The following is a 16,594-nucleotide window of genomic DNA, read 5'->3' as shown; positions in this document are numbered from 1 at the left end:
CAAACTAGTCTTTGAGATTAATATAACTCTTCACTTTAATCCTAGAGATTGAAAATCCACAAAAGTGGTATTTGAGTTTGCCTACAGTTAATCATTTTGATCATCCTGTGCAAAACTTCCATTAAATTAATGATATTTTTGTCCCATCAATCCTTCTACTTACTTTCATTTAACGAAAATTTTTCATAAAAAATATAAATACTTGACGGTGAATGAACTTAGAAACCATTTGATTTTCAATACGAAGGATCAAAGAAAGAGTTTGTCAAATGGGGAATCATTTTAAAGCTAAAAAAGGCAACAGAGTGTGCTATTATTACCAGTTTCTGAAGTCAAAAGGACCGTTGGATCCTTAAAACTTTTCCCTAATTGTGGAATGGAGGGAGGGATACGATGATTCTCTAATCTCCACGTGAGTAGGTTTGTAAAAAGACATGCAGCTCCAGCACATCCACAGGTAGAGGGAGAGAAGGAGAGAGGGAGAGAGAAATAGCAGCAGCAATTCCAAAGCAAATGGAAGGTGGGTTTGTTTAGAAAATCACAACCCAGACAAAGAAAAAGGATATAAATAATGCAACAAACTTTAGATCCTATATGTAAAATATTGAAGAAGAAGATCCTCCTACTACTTTCACATTCATTCAATTATTCAAACCCTCCCTCTCTCTCTCTCTCTCTCTCTCTCTCTTTCTCTCTTCAACAACATTAATATATTACACAACAACGCGGTCTTGGTATTTCCCCATTTCCTGGATCTTTCCCTCTTTCTGCTTTTTTCCACTTGGGCTGTTGGGCAGCTTCCATTTTCTCCAGAAAGTTGCCATCTTTCCTTAAAAACTAAGAAAGTCGAAACCTTTGAGAGTAACAGTTGATGTTTTTCTGTTGACTGTTGATTGTTGGTCGAGGAGGAGGAGGAGGAGGAAGGAGGAGGAGGAGGAGGAGATGGAGGAGGTGATACAGCAACAGAGGTCGTTGGCCGAGACGCCAACGTATTCAGTTGCTTCGGTTATTATTGTTATGGTCTTTGTCTGCCTTCTGGTAGAAAGGTCAATCTACAGATGTGGAAAGGTAAACAAAATGTCTTGGCTTGTTCTGCTTAGTTGGGAAATGTTTTGTGAGAAAGCTAATTTATTTCTAGTGCTGTAAATTTCTTTTGGTTGATATTTTTTATTCGAGAGATATTTTAATTAATTTAATTTAAACTGGAGAGAAGATTTGAACTTTCGGTGTTTTAGCCAACTTGACGAAGTCTTTTGATTCACGGTTGTAGTGCTGTATCTAATTTATTATAGCTTCAAGAAAAGAAAATGGGTTTTATTTTAGGGTATTTTAAATTTTTGCTCACCACCTTATTTATGACGGTTAGATGAGTCTAAATTTCAAGATATATTTAGTAAATAAACATAAATTTTAAAATTTAAACTCATCCAATTATAAATAGGTTGGTGAGCAATACCTCCTAACCACCACTTGAGGGTGTGGTGAGCAAAATTGTGCCCTTTATTTATTTTAATGTATTGGGGACCCATATAGCTATATGGCATACATTTTTGTTAGTTTGGAGATATACATATGAGAAGAGTTTTGTAATGAGTTGATGTTGAAATGCTTTGAAAAATATGCTGATTTGTAGATTCTTCAATGTCTGGGACCAAGCTAGCTACTTTGCTCAATTAATTTTGTTTTGGACACTAGATTTTTCATCAAGTGAAACCCACACACCTATCTGTTTAGTTTAGTTCACAAGTTTCTATCAAACTATTCGGTATGGTCCAGTGGCACACTACTAATCAACATTGATATCCCAACTTAACCACGCGTATACTCCAATAGGCAATAGGTTGGGGTTTTACCGTTTTATACGAAAGTTTTGATGAAATTAGTCGTAGAACCATTCAATATAATGGCGATTTAACTTTTTCGATGTGGGACCTGCTTCGACAGTTTCTATGCTTGGTTGCTGAGAAAAGGGCAGGAACGGAGAGGAAATAAGTTTGAATGTTGTTGTGATGGAGGGTTGTTTTATTGAGTTTAACAAGTTCTTTTTTTTGAACAACGATATTATCTACGCTAAAGGGTCGGGGATGGGCTTAGCCTCACAATGGATTAGCAATAATGTGGTTCAAATTTACCTTTGGCGAGAATCGAACCTAAATCCTCTCACTTACAAGTGAAGAGGAACACCACTACACTGTAGTACTAAGTGACGAGCTTAACAAGTTCTTGAAGGCATTTATGAATTTTGGATTTAAGATCTTTCAATTTTAGTTTTAGTTTTCAACAGTGATTTGTGTTATTTTGTGTGCAGTGGTTGAAGAAGACAAGGAAGAAAGCGCTGTTTGCTTCTTTGGAGAAGATTAAGGAAGGTGAGTTGAGCCTCGGGTTTAAGTTCAAACAGTACAACTTCTCTACTGAGGAGTGCCTAGACTTCTAATATCCCTAATGTTTATGACAATGCCGGTTAAATGTTTGCATTTCTCTTCTTGTTCTAATTGGCATTTCGGTCTTCATGGCAGAATTGATGCTGCTTGGCCTGATATCTTTGTTGTTGTCACAATCGGCAAGGTGGATCTCTGGGATTTGTGTAAACTCTTCCCTTTTCACCAGTCAATTTTACATCTGTTCCGAGGAAGATGACAGCACCAAGAAGCATGTCATGCTTGAAAGTTCTCCTAACAAGACTGAGATTCCAAGAGGATTAACTAATTTTCCTCATCAATGTGGTGAGGTAAACTGGTTTCCGAAGTTAAATTTTGGAAGATTTGTGGATGCATTTTCCTTACAGATTCTAATGGTTAACTGCAGGGCCGGGAACCGTTTGTTTCTTATGAGGGACTGGAGCAGCTGCACCGGTTCCTGTTCGTTCTTGGGATCACCCATGTGTTGTACAGTTGTTTGGCTGTGGCTTTGGCTATGAGCAAGGTGCAATCTTCATCCCTAATTTTTACTGGAGGCCTACATTTGTGAAATTGCTGTTTTCAACTCTGCACTGCTGAATATATTTAATATTACAGAGCTTAGTAGCAACAACCTTAGGGTTGGCTCAATATATGCTTGCTTAAAACTTTTTATCTCATCCTGATTTTGCAAACCAAGTCGAGTACCGTGCTGACTAAAAGTTATAATTTCATTTCCTTGTGATGTCCACTGCATTCTGAGAAAAGTCTTCCGTTAGCTCCAAGTACTCTAACAAAAGACATGAAGTACTTGGAGTTAACGGAAGACTTGGCGCAAAACTGAGCGCAGCGGCATTCTAGGATTCATACAGCCGACCCCACTTAGTGGGATAAGGCTTTGTTGTTTTTGGCCATTGTATTCTGAATTTGTGCACCTGTTTACAGATTTACAGTTGGAGGAAATGGGAAAATCAAGCGATCTCATTGGCTGATGCAAATTTTCAAGGTACATGAGAAAATGAAAAATAAGATAGTTAAGGTGCCTCCTGGAATTTGTTCAGCACTCACTTAGCAATGAATCTGTAAAAAGCCTTGTTATGCTGGTGATATTTTTCTCAATTGCTAAACGCAATAGCCTAATTGAGGTCAATTTCAAGGCCATTCGACACCATCTTATCGGAGAAATTGGTCAATAGTGTTGGATAACCTGATGCTTGTGGACCTGTAACCTTATCTAGCTAACATTAATGATTACATATGTCAATTATTTTAAACAAGAAAGGTTTGTTTTCAATAACCATCCCCCAGCCTGTGGCACTTCACTTCTGTCTGTAGAGGGTTATAGAACAGCAGGCCTGGGTTTCTTTTTGTTAAGTCTAAACCAAAAAATTGGCTATTGAGATAACTGAGCCGAGAGAAGTTATCTTGGACACAAGAATGAACTTGTTATGATGAATTTTCTTGGTCGAAATCTAGAAGTTGGTACTTGAGAATATTTACCCAGGAGTTTGATATGGGAAAGAATATTAGTTCATTGTCAAGGGGTTCTGATAACAACCGAATAACACAAACTGGTGTCGAAATGTGCACTTGGCTGATGTGAGTTCAAAAACGAGCACCTGCACACACACACACACACACACACACACACACTAGCATCAGCTTCAGTATTGGAGTCTAGAAGATGAGTACATTCAGAGGTTTGATTTTGCGGATTTTTTTGCTTCCTTTCAACTGATAACTTCTAGTGTATTTCCATGCCTTCTTCATTACCCTATTTTTGCAAGTCTTTGAAGTACATATATATTATCTTGGCTATATTAGCCTACTAATCCATTGGTGTTTTCTTTAGCAAAGAAAAACAAGGTCATGAGGCGGCAGTCTACCTTTATTTTCCATCACACATCTCATCCATGGAGCAGGAATCGGCTTCTAATTTGGATGGTAACTTATCATCCTTGTTACAAAAGAAAATATGTTAAACCTTGATTCCCCCTTTTCACAAAAACTAATGGTAACAAATTTTTGTAAGATTTGATAAAAACTAAGGGAGCTGAAACATACCCCTTTGAGTTCATTTGCCTAGTGTTTTCTGATCAAGACAACTTTTAAAACACATAGCAGTCAAAACTTCTTTACTGCAAGGACAATATGGATCAGGCCCTTATCTCCAATTATTTGCTAAATATCTTCGATATCCTGAATTTTCGAATGTCTTTAAAGTAATGATTTGCATCTTAATGCTGCAGCTCTGCTTTCTACGACAATTTAAGAGTTCTATAGAGAGATCAGATTACTTGGCTCTGCGTTCGGGCTTCATCAGTGTGAGTATATTATTATTGATTCCCTTAGTTGAACACGTTGGTTTCCTACTGCTTACATACAAGACATACTTTGGCACCTCATTTTTCTTTGTATTCATATTTGTAATCGGTTGTCTCTCCTCCTTTTATTTTGTTTGTAAAACAAAAAGTTAGTAAACATTCTGTTTTCTATATTGCACTAGAAACCTCGAACTATCTGAACATATGCAGCATGCTGGATAAAGTTGCAGATCTTAGAGTGTATTAATCACTCTAGGTGTTTTGAGATTAGTAACCAGTGTGTTTCTGTTGACTTTCTTGTTCACTGGAATAGCATCCCTTCTCATGGTTTTTTGATGTTGTTATTGTACTGATGCGCATGGCTTTTTGTTTATGTGTTCGTAATATGTAGAAGCACAAACTTCCGCTTTCTTATAATTTTCATAAATACATGGTCCGGAGTATGGAAGATGAATTTCAGGGCATTCTGGGCATTAGGTAAGCACTTTTCTGGATTACATACGTGACTTTATACCAAACTATGTTATATTCAGATATTTGGGAGTTTTGTATCGTATGTATGTACTTGAGTTGTCATGGTTTGTGCTTCTTGGCTGTCAATCTGTTATATTATATTCACATCTCCTGTTAATATAAGGCTGTATAGGACAGTACAGAAGTATGTGATATCGATAGAAGATGAAATGACCTTTTCCAATGCCCGTAAATATCACTTGGAACGTTTTTACCCTCTGGTTGGTGTCATTGGACGTTAAGCTTTGAATAGATGAGTTATTGGACTTACAGGATGAAGGTTGTTGTATCTGAATAATTTTTTGTTTGCAGCTGCCCACTTTGGGGATATTCCATAGTCTGCATATTCGTAAATGTTCATGGTAAAGTCTTGTATCTTCAGAATGCAAATAAATAGATTTGCGCACGTGACTATGTTATTGGAACCTTATTTCCTGACATATTTCCGATTTCTGCAGGTTTGAATATTTACTTTTGGCTTTCTTTCATCCCTGCCATTGTAAGTACAAATGCTATCATTGTTCTAAAGTAAATCGTCTATAAAACAATCTTCCTTCTCATTTTTCTTTTGGATGGTTCATGTCAAAGCTTGTCATGCTGGTTGGAACGAAACTACAGCATGTCGTCTCTTCCTTAGCACTTGAAGTGGAACAAACAGGGCCAGCTAATGGGACTCAAGTAAAGCCACGTGATGATTTGTTTTGGTTTGGAAAACCTGTGATACTATTGCGGTTGATACAGTTCATCATATTTCAGGTTACGAATATTTGAAATTCATATCTTACGTCTTAATTGTAGTTACCTTGATCCTCACGAGTTTTCTTGGTGTAACTGCAGAATGCCTTTGAGATGGCGACATTTCTCTGGTCCTTGGTAAGACATTGGTCTCGTGTTACGATATATAAATTTGTTGGATGGAATTTCAGAGATCATAGGAATGTACTGAACTTTCCCTCTGTATATGCAGTGGGGGCTCAAGGAGAGATCATGCTTCATGAAAAACCACTTAATGATCGCTATTCGGTTGACCTGTGGGTATGTTATGTACTTTGACAACACAATAATTTCCGGTCATGCTGATGCATATGAACAGGATCCTAACGTCAATCAGTCCTAGAGGTTGACCATGGATATGTTAAGAGTACTGGTATTATGCATCTTACAATATTTTTCTTAATTTTTCGGTGATTGCAAATTTGCAGTGTTCTTGTTCAGTTCTGGTGTAGTTACGGCACAGTGCCTCTGAACGTAATTGTTACACAGGTTTGTTTAAACGCTTCACTGATTTATGTTAGAATTTTGTGCAATGCACAATACTGCAGACTTTCTGGGATTGTTACCTTAGCCTAACAAACTAATGGTTTCTTATTTACGGGAACTTATGGATGTCACAGAAGCTAAGAAATTGTTCTGACTCGCACTAATGAGTTGATTTTTATGGTTCATTCTCGCTATTTGGTGACTGCAGATGGGATCCCAGTGTAAGAAAGCTCTTGTTGCTGAGAGTGTTAGAGATTCGCTCCATAGTTGGTGCAAGCGAGTAAAGGAGAGGTCTAAACAATCACACGCAACAAGGTCAGTTTGTTCACTTGATACAACAGACGAGAGGGATGAGATAACCGTTGCATCTGGTACCTTGTCTCGGAACTCATCCTTGGACTCCCTACATCAAGTAACGGTAGCACCAATGGAACAGCAACCCGAGGCTGATCTACAGACTTCCGGACCACCTCAGCATGACTACTCATTTCGAGTGGAAGAGTATTTATCTGATGCGGTGAGAATGAGTGCATCACAGCCTCCGATAAACAGCGATGAAGATGATGGAGTGGAAGAACAAATGGATACTCTATTAGAGTTGTTTCAGAAAACATGAAGGGCTTGATTAGCAAGTTGAAGCTTCGTAATTGGAATCAACAGGAATCCGACTCTGACTCGTCATTCAACTCTAGTACAATCCTAGCATTTTGATTACGGATTAGTAAGCGAGGGCGTTGTTTAGGTTTAGAAAATGGCTGAACACTTGGAAGTTTCTGTTAAGCCATGTTAAAATTCATTCCACTGTCAGTTAAATATGGCTTTCTTCTACCTTCACAAGCACTTTTATTACAAGTTCTTCCCTCTTGAACCTTACTTTTACTAACAAACGTTGTCAGATGTTCTTTTAATTATCTAAAAGCACTTCTAATTATCCTAAAAGCACTTCCAAACAGGATGAGAGAGAGAGAGAGAGAGAGAGAGAGAGAGAGAATTCATGTAAGGGTGAGTTTACAAGGTACAAAGATTTTTATACCACAAACGAGTACAAAAACATTAAGCAACTCATATAATTAGAAACAAGACAACCTTATCCTGAAACAAACTAAGCCAGATTCAACCAGACAGCAACCGTCAAAACATGATATCATCATGAGAAAGCTCAAAAGCACTTAACCAGTAAGCTCCTCTTCCTTGTGGGTCTCAAGTGTGACGTCAGACGCCGGATACGCCACGCAGGTGAGCACAAATCCACCGCCAATCTGATCATCATCCAGAAAGCTCTGGTCCGACTGATCCACACTCCCACTCACAACCTTGCCGGCGCACGAGGAGCAAGACCCTGCCCTGCAGGAGTAGGGCAGGTCAATTCCTGCCTCCTCCGCCGCGTCGAGAATGTATACGTCCTCAGGGCACTCAAACTCTTGTGGCCCTTCTGGTGTGATCAGCTTCACCTTGTAGGCAGCCATCGCCACACGCCCTCCGCGGTTGGCCTTCAGCCCGAAAAGGACCTGGCCAACGTTGGGGGACAACCGCAGGCTGGTCATTGGCTGGCCGCGGATGAAGGAGGTGCTGACCATGGTGCTTGAGAGAGCTGCTGCTGCTGTGGCTGCCATGGTTTTTGGTTTGCTTTGGTTGCAAGGCTTTTGTGTTGTGGCTAAAGAGAGTGGGAGTGAAAGGCTTAGTAGTGTTGATAAATGGGATGGCTTGTGGAAATGGTGGCTACAAATGAGAGAGAGAGAGAGAGAGAGAGAGAGAGAGAGAGAGAGAGAGAGAGGGGGGGGGGGGTGAAGTGGCATCAACCCTTATCTGCCACGTGGCAAAATCTTGTGGATCACTCTATCTTTTTATCATGACCACAGGACCATGTAGGAGTGAGTGAATGTGGCGGGCACAATCCTCTGAACGACGTTTTTGGTCTTATTTCAACTACAAATCGAATCCTCCCCGCGTCTAGCAATCCGAAGCTGACAGACTACGAAGTTTGGACCACTTTTTCTAAATTCTACGGCCCCATTAGTTCATTCTATTGGTCCATCTTACACAAATTAAAGGTCCGGACCTCTCTCTTGACCGATCAGAATTTCTCAGTATGTTGCTCTAGACTACAAGATACGAAGAGGATCTAATCTCTAGTAGGCCAAAATACAGATGCAGGTTAGGTCGATTGGCTAGATCAGTGTATGTCAGGCCGATTGGCTAAAATGGTGTTTTTGTCTCCTGACATTAAAGTTCGAATTTCTCTTTCAATAGATTATAGTAATTTGAAATATCGTATTATAAAAAACAAAACTAGTTAAATTAAAATCACCAAGATTGATTATAGGCTATTATTTTGAGGAGAGCAATAATATTAATGGATTAAATAGTTAGCTGTTAGGGGAAAGGAAATTGACGGAAATCAAACTAGCACCATCTGCAACAATAGGCTATCATAAACGAGGATTACTTGTTAAACAAGATTTTAACAAAAAGATCCAAAGATTTATGTAATTTTTGTACGAAGATTTATGTCAGCATATAGCAGTTTTTGCACAACATGGATGTCGAAGAAACAGAGCTCGTTTACGGCATGAAAAGGCCCATTTGCTATCGGCTCTTGCTACACACTTATCCGTAATTTTCTTTTCGACACCACGGAAGACTTTTTATTTAAAATAATCTATAAGATTTGCATAACTCCTCATTTTGGTTTCTAAGATTTGAAATCGATAAAATTAGTCCATGAGTTTGTCCACCATCAATCATTTTAAGGCTCGTTTGGATGTGCTTTTAAAATGACTAAAAGCGCTTTTGGAGAAAATATTTTTGGGTTTCAAAATCACTTTAAGTGTTTTTTCCGAGAAGCACCAGTTATGTGCTTCTTCTAAGAAGCATTTTAAGTGTTTTTATAGGATTTACTACCATTTTTACTAAGGATTGTTTCCAAAAATATTTTCACCAAAAGCGCTTTCAGTCATTTTAAAAGCACATCCAAACGAGCTCTTAGTCATTCCGTGAAAAATCTTCATTAAACAAGGATAAAACGATAAAAATACCCTCATTTTTTGTCAAATCATTTTAACCTACTGTAGTTTGATCATTTTAATCTTTATTTAACATAACCATTCACAGAATGACCAAAATGATTAATTGTGAATAATCTCATAAACGAAAGTAAGAAATAACGCAACTTTCAAGGACTATTTTGGCTAAAAACCCACGGAATATCACAAGATCACCCGAATTGTCATTCATATCGGGTTAAAAGAAATACTCGAAACAAATCATGCAAACATGTAGAGACACAAAGTGAGGTTTCAGACAATGATACTTATATATGCAAGGTACAGATGGAATCAAAATTCACAAAAGTCGCTACATAACTCGGAATCAAAGGTTCGTTTCGGGAAGCCCTTCCCTTCCTTTCCATCCATCCCAAAGACATACAGAGAGAGAGAGTAATCGGGCACCTATTTGTAAAAGGACGAAAAATAATAAAATCAACAGGAGTTCGACGTCCGCTAACTGTAGATTATAAAACAATCTCTGCAATCTAAAATTTAGGCTTTCACTGACAGCTGGGGAAACAAAAAACCTCTCAGGGCTTTCCCAAGTCCAGAGAAAGAATACATTCCCTATCCTCAACCCTGCGATTTCGGTCCCTAGTGGTTGCCGGATCCCCATCCCTGACCACGTACCTCAACAACGGCCAATCTACTCGGGAAAGCTCCATCAGGTCCATTTCCTCACGGAGATGCTCTAGTCGCACTTGATATTTCTGTAGATCCTCCTCACAAACAAATTGGAACCCAAATATCCAACAGCTCCTGCACATTTGAAAAGGAAACAAACAAATAATCAGAGGGTGGGAGAACATGGCACTCAAGAAGAGACGATTCTTCTTAGTAACTCTGCAACTAAAGCTCAGGTCAAGCATAGTTCAATCAAGAAATGATAGCACCGTAAAAAAGCCTCCAAATACATAGGTCAACAATTGGTCGCCCACATTCCTGATGCCATACTGGTTGGGTGGGAACAAGAGTCGAGCAAAAAACAATATTGACATCTCAAAATCCATGAAGTGGAACTGAAATTCAAGTTAGTGCGTAAGATAAAACTCACCGCAGAGGATCCCTAAGCCAAGGCAGAACATCAAAGTGTACCCAAAATAGAAGCTGGTCTGGAAGAAACCCGACATCTTAGTCTTTGCGTAGTAGTAATATATTGAATACAAGTACACGTAGACAGCTGTTGATGCAGCAGAAAAGAAAGAAGTCCATTGCCAGTGGTAGTTCTCGGCATTAAGCAAGAAGTATGTCCCCACAATTGTCACACATACGGTAACAATGATGAGAATCAGAAAAACAAGCAGCATAAAGCCATAGACATAGTACACCTGTTGAGACACAGACCAAGAAATACGTTACTATTCATGTTAATCACTGTGTCAACACTCAACAAGTATCATGCACTTTCGCCACAATAGACTTAACAGCTTTCTAAACAATACAGAATATTCTCAAATGTGGTGAAACAGAACTTCACCGAGTCCTTGACAAACAAATGATTCCCAAGACAGACCAGGAATCATTGCTTTCAAGATGTAAAATTAAGCCAATGAACCTCATGACTTCAACAATTTTCACAAGCTTGGTGTCATAATGACTCCCAACTATTGTAACTTTGCCTAACTCTAAGGAATGCCATGCACAGCCTATGTTTGCAATCTTATTTTGTACTCAGATCTACGTAATCAGCAAGTCTATCCTATGAACAGTACATAGTCATCGAAATTTCACCTTGTAATTCCAGAAGGATGTGAAGACAAAATACATTTCAATAAATATGCTTCCAAAGGGCAGAAGTCCTCCCATCATTGAGACTACAGATGGGGTTAAATACCATTTCTTCTCAGGAATAGGACGAGGAATGGTTTTCACACGGCAAGGATTGTTAGGAGCACCACTCCAGTTTCTTCCAACAACTGTACCAAGAAGTGCTAGAGGAAAAGAGATGAATGCCCAAATGACAAAAACAACCACCATTGTGCCAAAAGGAATAGCTGCTAGTGACCCGTAGAAAATAGCAATTGTGTTCAAGACAAACCCAATCCCAAAGCACATAAATGGAAATAGGGATGCTGTGAGTATCATTGACTTTATCCAGTTTTTACCTGATAAAGGTTGTAGTGATTTGTTAGAAAGCTTAAACAGAATGACTAGTACATCTATCATATCAATCAAAGAAATACGTACCCCCATGCCGTGAATACATCCCACCACTTACATAACCAGAAATGAAAGATGTAAGGGCATAACACACTATGAAAGTTGTTACAATTGCACCTCTCCTGAGACACCAGATAAATACAATGATGTAAGACATAACACATGATTAAAAATCTAGCAATTCCTCCCAGGACCACAAATAGTAATGAACTAAATAAGATGGAAAAATGAGATAACAAGATAAGACAGGGAACCATTAATGTGCAGCGATGCATAGTTGGACTAACACTAATTACATAAACAAACAGTAATAAACACACATATATATATGCACAACTTACATGTTTATGATTCAAATATAAACGTTTTGAAAATAGTAAAATAATTAAACCTAGGAAAGTCGAAAACAATAACCCAAAATAGCATCCCAAGTACTTTTGAGCAAGTAGTCAACATACCCAACATACAACATCCCAACAATTGCCAGTAAGATGACGAGGAGAACAAGCAACGCTAGCTGAGCTCCTGTGCCAACAAGAGCTGACAAAATAACCAAATTCCGGGAAGGCCGAAAAACATCCCCATGCACAAGTTTCCAGCCAGACTCTTCACTGACATCTCTTTCCTACAATAGGCACATTTTCAAAAGGGTCATCACACAAAGATTTTATCTATTATATCTCTATCTATGTTGCCGCATAAGAAAAAAAAACAAAAACATCTAAAAGAAGGATATCATCTGATTATAAAGAAAATCATTAGACCATACCAGAGTCTCCAGATCATCGTCTTCCCGAGCATACTTTGCATAGTCGTTCCTAAGAGTCCGCATCAATATCATTGAGACCAAACCAGTAAGGAATATAACCATCATGAATGAATTGAAAATCGAGAACCAATGTATCTGCATATTGCAAAATGAACATACAGCTCATTAAAAATTAAAACACATACATATATATATATATATATATATATATTAGCATCATTAAGCAACCAATGTTAAAATACCTTGAAGACATAATTCTACTGAATTTAGGATAATACGCCTTCAATGCCAGAAAGAAAAATAGGTAAACAAATAAACAGTCAGTTCTTACTTGGTGCTCAAAGAAGGGGTAGTCCAAATAGACATCAAATCGACGTGCAAAGGTGACAGTGGTTGCAATCCATTTGACAGAGTATGTTAGATCCAATTTCTTCCCTACTTCCAACGGCTTTGGACTATCTTGAGTGAGATTCACATGAATGATCTACAAATTTATAAACTACAATAAAAATCATAGAACCTCAAGCCCATTATAAAAGCCACATCTGATATGGAGAATCACAAACCTGATCATTATTGTATTTAACAATGATATTTTTATGAGTGTAAAGGACATGCTTGCCATTTCCACTGTTCTTGTCCTGCTGCAACTCACCAACAAAGCCTAGGACATCATAAGAAGACGAAGACCAATTTAATAAGAGGATAATACAAGCGTGAGCTCAAATTGGGAGGAATGAGTATACCGCATACCCCATAAAGGGAGATCATCTGAATATGTATCCAGCACAGCAACGTCCAGGGGAGATAATATGTTAAAGAGACAAAATACAGGATCAGTGAATGCCCCCATATAAAACAAATTGACCACAAAACATAGAGAAAATAAACCCTTGCAGTAGATCCCCACAGAGATCCAGATTAACACACAGTAAAACCACTTTCAGATAATTTCAAGCATTTCCTAAGTCGATACTGACATTATACTGTACATGAAAATGTAATTAACACAAAATTCTTGTAGTTAAAAATCAAGTTTCTTGTAAAGTAATATTGATCTTGGCAACAATTAGAAAGTAGCTCATGAGACATAGACAACCATGTAAGTCACAATATGATGCTTAATTAACTTTTATGACTAAGGAAACATCTAAGTAAATAATTTTATGGCATCAGCTATACTGTAGTCCAAACATAAGCACAAGAAATGTTCATAATATTGATTTAACGATAACTCTGCCCTAATCTTTTGCTTCCTACATCCCTCTCCGATGCACTAGATATGTACGATTCATCTTTCATTATTTCCACAACATTCTCCAGTAACTACGCTGAATTGCAGGCCTTGTAGTCCCCAACAGGCCACTGACTTCCCCAGAGAAAATAAAATACATGCTATATACCAAAAATAGTACAAACTGTGTAAATCAACAGTCCATAAGTGTTTTGGAATGTTAACTCAGGACTTCCAACAGAAACTTCATATGCATCTCGAAACACCATACTTCAATTTGATCTAAACCAATATTTATACCATGTATACATATCGTATTAAATAATTTTATCGAAAACATACCCATGAAAAATTCAAACCAGTAGTTATTCTCGATTGCGTCCTTGAATTGTTTAACCTTTTGATCGTCAAGTTCAAGTTGGCAAATGGTGGCCCTGTCCACATTTTCTGCATAGAGAAATGAAACAAATCAATTTGCAATCAAATACCTCAATCCAGCAACAAAAATTAACGCAGAGCAAGGAAGTCCACATGCTTTGAAATTTTATTTCAATCTGGCTATCAATCAACTCATTTCCACCCAGGACTTCACCAAGGCCACCCCATTTGTGAGCAGCATTTTCAGATTGATGACAGAAAGGAAGACTGTAGTAATTGTATGTTTCTTGAGGATTATTGTAGGGCCCAACTTTATTCACCCAAAGGGTAACTGATTCTTCTGTTTGATACTGCAAACGAAAGCAAGGGAGCATTAGAATATTTACAGATAATTTAGAATTAGATCAAGCATTGATCAATCCAATACAATTATTATCATAGCAGTGCAGGAAAGTGTGAACTTAGAACTAACAAAATGGTTTGCTGTTAGATTAAAAAAATTGATGACAGAATGACAGTGTATGTGAAATTCTAGTTGACATGTGACTATTATAGAAAAAGGCTTCAGGCTATCATCTTTTACATCTACAAGTCAAGGCAGCCAGCCACACCTGTAAATGCTTCATTAGAGCATTAGGATGCCTCAAACTAAGTGTCCTTTGAAATTACCTAGGTTGAGGATCAATGGGTTCATTGAACGGGTACCTGACTTATGAATATATGGACAGTACATTAGCACTCATAAAGTATTTTTTGTTAATGCAAGGCAAGCTTCTTGTGTTACAATGGCAGATGGACTTGCAACCAGTTTTTGGTGGTGGTGGATCCGATTCAGATGTCATTTCAGTGTTATGGATACGTAGTGATATTAGCTATCTGTACAAAGTAGTTTTCAAGTTCCAAGATCTGCACTTTCGATAAGTTTGATGTCTTTTGTTCTGCTAAACGAAGCATATATGCATAAATATACGGTAAAATCCAAGCATAAAACCCAGCACACACAAATTTCGTCATCGATATCCTTGAGGCCCCTGGACCCCATTAACATAATACCAAAACCCTATGGTAAAATCACCATTGCAAGTCCCAATTCACCACTACAAGCGCTATCGTAGGTACCCATAAGACAAAAACAGCAACAATCCGACCAACAAGCAAAACCCAGTTAAGATCTAACCCTAACAAACACATACACATGCTTACACAGTTACATGATAACAAGCCGTAGAAAATACAGATCTGAATCGGAATTCAAAGTTTAAAAGGACAAACATAGAGATCTACCGGGATTTACTGAGAGAGCAAATGTTAGGGTTTGGGCAACGCAATTGAAGAGAGAGAAGGCGGGCGGGGCAGGGGGGGGGGATAATTTTACCTTGTGATCTGCCTCGGCGGCGAAAGCGGGGGCGAGGAGGAAGAAGACGAAGAGGAGGGGGAGGGAGAGAGATCGGACGGAGGAGAACATGGCGATCGCCGGCGAGGGTGGGATCTGGACGGTCAGCGAGGAGGTGGTGTAATCTTTGTGCTGTGATGATTCTGATCTCTCCCAGAGGCAGAGGAGGTGAAGGCTGATGCCACTCGGACTCGACTCAACAACTCTCAAAAGTCTTCACGAGAGAGAGAGAGAGAGAGAGAGACTTTGCGAGTTTGCGAGTTCGGATCGGAACGCATCTTTCATTTTTCTTTAATTTAAATTTTTTTTTTTATCTCTGACAAATGGGACAAATGGTAGATCGCGATTTTAATTAAATTTTATTCAAATTTAGCCTCTTGGGTTGGGTTTAATGGTTGGGCTTTTTCTTTATTTCTTTTGTCCTTTTGAGACCACGTTTTCTTCTTCTTTTTTGGGCTTATGTTATGGATCATTGTTGCCACAACACCCAAACTAGTATTTTTTTTTTTTGATAAACTGCGGTTTGACTCTCTAAATTATTATCCAGTTGAATTTGATTCTGAATTATTTAAAATTAGCCAATAATCCTTTGTCGTTAGATTCCGTTCACTATTCCGTCAAATTTAAGGGCAAATTAATCTTTTTATCTTCAATTCTTACTTGTTAGTTATAACAACTAATAAAATAATGACACATGGACACCGAATAATTCAAAAGCTTATGGCATAATAAAAAACATAAAGAAACCAAACATTTGCATAATGGGCCATTTCACATTACTATGTTTCCACATGTCATAATTTTATTGGTGGTTATAACTGACATGTAAGAATTGATGATTAAAAGACTAATTTCCCCTTGAATTTGACAGAACAGTGGATGGAATCTAACAAAAAATGGTTAATTGGCTTATTTCATATAGTTCAGGGGGTGAAACCATAATTTACCCTTTTTTTATTGCATCAAACACTTGATAGACACAAAAGAGACTCGTATCAAATATTCGAGGTCCTCGAAAGATCTTTGCAAATATATTTTCCGGATTTCGAGCAGTCCCGATACCACCTTGGTTCAAATGTACAACCATCATGCATGGATTCTCTCTCAAAAGTGAAAAATA

General features: G+C 38.1%; 3 protein-coding genes across 3 annotated transcripts; 1 reads left to right on the top strand and 2 right to left on the bottom strand.

Moving 5' to 3' along the window:
• Positions 1 to 533: 533 nt before the first annotated feature.
• LOC103441941 (MLO-like protein 4) lies at positions 534 to 7,345 on the top strand. Its single transcript, XM_008380658.4, has 15 exons — positions 534 to 1,068; positions 2,309 to 2,366; positions 2,517 to 2,728; positions 2,806 to 2,922; positions 3,342 to 3,402; positions 4,249 to 4,340; positions 4,646 to 4,720; positions 5,112 to 5,197; positions 5,546 to 5,595; positions 5,692 to 5,732; positions 5,822 to 5,989; positions 6,071 to 6,106; positions 6,201 to 6,268; positions 6,436 to 6,496; positions 6,702 to 7,345. Exons 1-15 carry the CDS (start codon positions 943 to 945, stop codon positions 7,107 to 7,109), a joined length of 1,659 nt encoding a protein of 552 aa, XP_008378880.3. The 5' UTR covers positions 534 to 942; the 3' UTR covers positions 7,110 to 7,345.
• Positions 7,346 to 7,496: 151 nt separating this feature from the next.
• LOC103441940 (ferredoxin, leaf L-A-like) lies at positions 7,497 to 8,226 on the bottom strand. Its single transcript, XM_008380657.4, has one exon. It carries the CDS (start codon positions 8,104 to 8,106, stop codon positions 7,663 to 7,665), a length of 444 nt encoding a protein of 147 aa, XP_008378879.3. The 5' UTR covers positions 8,107 to 8,226; the 3' UTR covers positions 7,497 to 7,662.
• Positions 8,227 to 9,782: 1,556 nt separating this feature from the next.
• Positions 9,783 to 15,804, bottom strand: LOC103441939 (transmembrane 9 superfamily member 1). Its single transcript, XM_008380656.3, has 12 exons — positions 15,457 to 15,804; positions 14,239 to 14,431; positions 14,046 to 14,150; positions 13,223 to 13,240; positions 13,036 to 13,133; positions 12,801 to 12,953; positions 12,470 to 12,604; positions 12,159 to 12,325; positions 11,728 to 11,822; positions 11,272 to 11,645; positions 10,595 to 10,868; positions 9,783 to 10,299 (listed from the first exon to the last, which is right to left on the bottom strand). The coding sequence occupies exons 1-12, from the start codon at positions 15,544 to 15,546 to the stop codon at positions 10,232 to 10,234; spliced, it is 1,770 nt and encodes a 589-aa protein (XP_008378878.2). The 5' UTR covers positions 15,547 to 15,804; the 3' UTR covers positions 9,783 to 10,231.
• Between the last annotated feature and the right edge of the window lie 790 nt (positions 15,805 to 16,594).

This window comes from Malus domestica, chromosome 08 (genome assembly GCF_042453785.1).
Source record: "Malus domestica chromosome 08, GDT2T_hap1".
Classification (NCBI taxonomy): Eukaryota; Viridiplantae; Streptophyta; class Magnoliopsida; order Rosales; family Rosaceae; genus Malus; species Malus domestica.
This window is presented reverse-complemented; position numbering and strand designations above follow the sequence as displayed.